This window comes from Notothenia coriiceps, unplaced genomic scaffold, assembly GCF_000735185.1.
Source record: "Notothenia coriiceps isolate Sejong01 unplaced genomic scaffold, NC01 NC01_scaffold00031764, whole genome shotgun sequence".
Lineage (NCBI taxonomy): Eukaryota > Metazoa > Chordata > Actinopteri > Perciformes > Nototheniidae > Notothenia > Notothenia coriiceps.
The window spans coordinates 6,389-12,172 of record NW_011364465.1 but is presented as its reverse complement, the minus strand read 5'-3'; the positions used below and the strand labels follow the sequence as shown (position 1 = coordinate 12,172).

Genomic DNA, 5,784 nt, shown 5'->3' with positions numbered 1-5,784 from the left:
AGATTTATTTATTGAAAAAAAAATATTTTAAATGAAAACCATAGGTTCCACTTCCATGTATGATCAAAGTGTCAAAGCAGTTCCTTGAACTTGGCATTTTAAATAAATTGCAATTTATGTATAAAATAATTTTTTTCATTTTTTTATTTAGTACCACTGCAAAGATAATATATAATGAATGTGAGTATTAGATCAACGTCATGTATTTTGGTGTCTGCAAAAGTAAGTGACAGTACTTCCACCTTTTCTGTAGAATGACCCCAGCTGCCATATCAGTGATCCAAAGTCAATGCAGCATTGTTTTTATTTGACCATTTATGTGAATATTTGTATGATTTTTTACTCTTTTTTAAAGGTAAATCATCTGAATACTTCTTCCACCACTGCCAATATGCATGACGACTTTTACCTTCTGTGATTTAAGTATATATTTAAAGCCATTTTTCATACTTTTTCTCATGTCAAATATGTCCTTTGTCCAATTACTACTTTCACTTTTGGTAATTTAAGTCAATATTTGAACCATTTTGCATACTTTTTTTCTGAAGTTATATATCTGAGTACTTCTTTCACCCCTGGCAGATCTAAATATAAGTCTGTGACAAATACTCCAAATACAGAATCAGCCCAACTGTGATGTGGGGGTGGTGCTGAGAACAGCTCCGGCTCCAAAAGTCACAAACCCCTCTGTTGGATACGCGAGGAGGAGCAGGAAGGACGCAGGGGAAACAAAAAAGAAGTGTCTCTCCATTTTTATTTTTATTTACTTACCATGAAGAGACAAAACGCCCGGACCCTCGCCCTCATCATCAGCATCCTCACTTACCTGGTGGTGGGGGCGGCCGTGTTTGAGACCCTGGAGTCGAAGCAGGAGAAAAGCCACAAAAGGAAGCTGGAGGCCAGGAAGCACGAACTCATGCGTAAATACAACTTATCCAAAGGGGACTTCGAGGAGCTGGAACACGTCGTCGTGCAGCTCAAACCGCACAAAGCCGGCGTGCAGTGGAAGTTTGCGGGGTCTTTTTACTTCGCCATCACTGTGATCACAACCATAGGTGAGCGGAAGTTCATTTATTTCCACATTAAGAGCATGAGAGAGGGGGCTGCGCTGAGGTGTAATTCAGCGATTCAGAGGCAAAGACAGTAAACAAGTACAAAACAAGATGGAGAAACTTTGTGGGATGATATGATAAATACATAGGCATTGTTAAAGTGATGAGGGAATCCTAAAAGCCTACATAGACGATACAAAGTGCGTAAAGTCAGTAACAGTGCCTCCTTGCTGAATTAAATGTTATTTATTTTTAATATAATTTATTTTTTTGGTAATTTTACATATTTTTTATCAACAAATCTGAATTTTTATTTTTTTCATTTCCTTGTTTTTCATGTTTTATTTTTAAGATAAAGAATGATTTCTATGTCCTGTGACCAAATGACCTAATCAATAATAATGAATACAGCTTCACTGGAGAAGTAGGATAGATCTATTTTAAAGGGCTTTATCTTTTAATATAAATATTTTAGTTTATTAATAGTTTTATTTTTATTCTTAGATTTTTTTCAATAGTTTACATATTATGTTTGTATTCATCAAAGTGTCAATTCTACATGTAAAAGTACATTTGTAGCATTTCAAAACTGCTTTTTTGATATCATTCCAACTTTCTAAACCTAAATGTCCAGTCCTTGCCTCATCCTATCTCGTCAGATATAATCTTGTAACTCTCAGTCTGACGTGTAACCTTTTTTATTCTTAAATCTTTTCAATAGTTTAAATATTATGTGCCCTAATTAATCCAGTTTTTACTCCTCAAAGTGTAATTTCTACTTGTAAAAGTAAATTTGTAGCATTTCCAAACTGCTTTTCTGATATCATTTCAACCAGCCAAAGCCAAATCTCCAGTCTTTGCCACACTACGTCAGACAGCATCTTGTAACTCTCAGTCTGACGTGTCTCCTGCGATGTCTCCTCAGGTTACGGCCACGCGGCTCCGAGCAGCGACTCGGGGAAAGTGTTCTGCATGTTCTACGCCCTCCTGGGGATCCCGCTCACTCTGGTGATGTTCCAGAGCCTGGGGGAGCGGATCAACACCTTCGTCAGGTACCTGCTGCACCAGGCCAAGAAGTGCCTGGGCCTGCGTGAAACGGCCGTGTCCATGGCCAACATGGTGACGGTGGGCTTCTTCTCCTGCCTCAGCACGCTGTGTGTCGGGGCCGCGGCCTTCTCCCACTGCGAGGGGTGGAGCTTCCTGCACGCCTTCTACTTCTGCTTCATCACGCTCACCACCATCGGCTTCGGGGACTACGTGGCGCTGCAGAGGGACGACGCGCTGCAGAACGACCCTCGCTACGTGGCCTTCTGCTTCGTCTACATCCTCACGGGGCTCACGGTGATCGGAGCCTTCCTGAACCTGGTGGTGCTTCGCTTCCTCACCATGAACACGGAGGACGAGCGACGGGACGCCAGGCAACGCGCGCTCGTTCCCGTCGGTAAACCCCGAGGAGAGGTGGCTCGACTGCTCCCCCTCTCGGCCTCCACCTCTTTAGCAGAAGACGCCACCAAAGCGAAGGATTTGAAAGGCGTCTACACCGAGGTGCTGCACTTCCAGACAATATGCTCCTGCTTGTGGTACAGGAGCAAGGAGAAGCTGCGGGGCTCCATCCCTCAGGAGCTGATGTTATCGAACCCCTACATGCCGCAGAGCAGGAACTGTCCTCACTACGTGGAGCCGGGGTCCACGGGATGTGTTTGTAGTCCACGTCAATGCTCGAGCATCAGCTCCATAACTACAGGCCTGCACCTCTTATCTCCTTTCAGGATGTTTAAGAGACGCAGCTCCGTTTAAAACTCTCGACACAGCAGATTTCAGCACAGGACAATGTGTCTAGACTGCCAGAGAGCCGGCCTCACAGCAGAGACATGCTAGATGTTTGTGGTGCTATAATCCCAGTAAACAGTAGGACAAGACAACTCAAATATCAGTTTGAGGAAGGGTTGCTATGTTTGGAAGCAATGATGTGCAAAAATGAAAGAAAATGTCTTAGTGCGAACAACGAAAGAAACAAACCAGGGAGATATTTGTAGAAATGCAGACTTGTACTTATATAGTAATGCATTTCAGAGGAGTTTCACAGGTTGAACGTGCATGTACTATATATGAGTTTCATGGAGAAACTGACGGCATGTTATGCGAAAACGTTCAAAACTTGAAAGGGTTTGAAACGTTCAATACTTTTAATGTCAAAGGATTGTTATCATATGCACAATAGCCACAGCGTTGTTGTTGGCAATGGAAATCTGAAGTCCCAGACCCCGCTTAGAGTGCAGCATACAATATACTGAAGACTTAAAAAGACAAGAAAATAGTCCAAAATGCCAACGTAAAAGTCAACTATAATGTTTAAAAGTCATGTTAAGTTTACACATTTGCAGGTAACTACTCAAAGGATTCTCTGAGTCTGTTTGCACATCACTTCTTTGAAGGTAGAAGTAACCTGTGGGTGTTAACAAGTAGTGAAATTAGACATCTACCTGTGCACACACACTGCAGACCACAAGGTGTTCAGGGTAAACAGGGGACAGCTGAACAGGAACTACAGGCGGAGTCAGCTGAGGAACTGCACAATAAGAAATAGAGAGATAACATCATTTTACCTCACCTACTGGACTTCAAAACATCTGGCATTTGTCTTGAACGGGAAAAGTCTAGTTTGCATTCGTTATTATTTTGGGAAAATGTTTAGGGCTCCGATCAGAGTTGGTGGGAAAAAGACAACACAATGAACATGCTAAATTTCGCCCCTTTCCTGACGCAATGCTATGAAATCAACAGGGATTTGGATAATTATTGTATTAACGTTCAAAACATACAATTAGCATGCTCTACTCAATACAACCAGAGTCCATTGACAGAAACAGTAATTTAACCTCCATGATTGTCGTTAAACACACTAGAATGACAAGATAAATCCATCTTTATTTATATTTCCACCCCTTAATTATTAGAGTTAAATGTGAAAAGGAACATGTTTTAACTGCTCTTCTCAAAGCAACCAGACTCCATTGGCAGAAACAATCATTTTAGATTGCTGATTGTCGTCAAACAAACTTTATTCAAACACAAATGTGTCCCCTTTAGTCCTTCTGCTGTTTTTAAAAAGATTAGGATATTCTTAGTCAATTAACACTCGATTAGGGGATTTGATTGACAGATGAGTTTCTCAACAAAGAGTCATGTAAAACTATAAATGTAGCTTGCGTTTAGCACATTATGGGCTCATGTTTTTTTGAAGATAAGTCCTTCAGCTTAGAAAGAGGACTAATTTACCCAATACATTGACAACGAATCACATGGTTTGAGTTTGAAAGAGAGACTGACTAAGTCATAGATATATAAAAAATTACTGTTCATTATCTCTGCTTTATGGTGCATTTGTCAAACCTGAAAAACCTAGAAAGACACACTTGTCTACAGGGAATGGAAAAGGAGTTTATCGCCTATTTTTAGCAGGTTTTCTGGTGTTTAAAAAAACTGCATGCTTGCGCTAATTTTGGAAGGAAAGGGTTTAACGGCCCGTCTACACTACAGGCATCAAAAAATCTTGAAGCTGGGCGTGTCTGAGGCTTGGCGATTTCTCGCGCCCAAGGCGACCAACAACCAATCAGGAATCTCCCGCCTGCCCCCGGCATACAAAGCAAAAAAAAGCCCTCTTCTTCAACGAAGTAAACTGGATATAAACTCCCCAAACAGTTGAAAACCTACCAGTTTCACCAACTGTCTCTGCCACCTCCCGCCATGCCTGGTTCCTCCAGTTTAGGTCCCGGTAGGTGAATAGAGTACAGTCATACAGGACTGGGACACTTGCCACGCCAATGATTAATTTATCCTCCATTTTATGACATATGGAAAATAGTCAAGACCTGCGGTATCAGCATACACGCGGTTTGATTGGCTAGCGCTTGTACTGGAGGGAATTGCATAAACGGGATTTGATTGGCTGATGCCAAGCATCGAGCCTCAAAAGTTGAACATTGTTCAACTTTTGATGCCGATAGATGCTCATGATGCTTGCAAAGCCATGCCATGCTCCCCACAATGCAGTTCGGCGAAGGGTAAAAATCTTCTACGTCACCCCATTCAAGTGAATGGGCGAAGCGTTGAAAGCATTTTTCGATGCCTGTAGTGTAGACGGGCCGTAAGACTTCAGCTCTGCAGTAAATTCCCATGTAGTGTTTTTTTGTTAATGATCTCATGCTGGTTTAACTCAGAGGTTATAGTCACATTATTTGTGATTGATGCAGCACCAGTTTAGACTTTGTGGTTTAATACAAGATAAAACCATAAGAAATCGTGATTCTCAGAACTATATTAAAGCTGACACTCTGATAGCTCAACGTGACTCACATTTCTGTGTAGCTGCCTCTGTTATTGTGACTTTTCAGAGCTCTCTGCCCAAAATGATGGTGCATCAGTCACAAACGCTGCAGCATTATGTAACTACACAAGTGGGAAAAGTTCAGAAAAATCACGATGACATACCCAGAACACAGTAAAACTGCATTAACACAGAAGCAGGATGATCACAAGTAGACACTCATCGGCACCGACTGAAAAAAGCTTTAAAAAAGACCAACATTAACAAAAGCGGTTGGCTGCAGTTGTTGATATTAATCTAGCCTTGGCTTCACAGTGGTTTCAGGAACTGTAGCCCAGAAGCTTGGGAAGTACACTTTAAGCGAACAGTTAGGGAAATAATGAGCTGGAGACAGGAGGAGGTTAG

General features: G+C 41.7%; 1 protein-coding gene across 1 annotated transcript; it reads left to right on the top strand.

Annotated features, from left to right (window-relative positions):
- Positions 1-772: 772 nt before the first annotated feature.
- Positions 773-4,634, top strand: LOC104960268 (potassium channel subfamily K member 3-like). The gene is made up of 2 exons (XM_010788249.1): positions 773-1,055; positions 1,978-4,634. Exons 1-2 carry the CDS (start codon positions 773-775, stop codon positions 2,847-2,849), a joined length of 1,155 nt encoding a protein of 384 aa, XP_010786551.1. The 3' UTR covers positions 2,850-4,634.
- Positions 4,635-5,784: the final 1,150 nt, after the last annotated feature.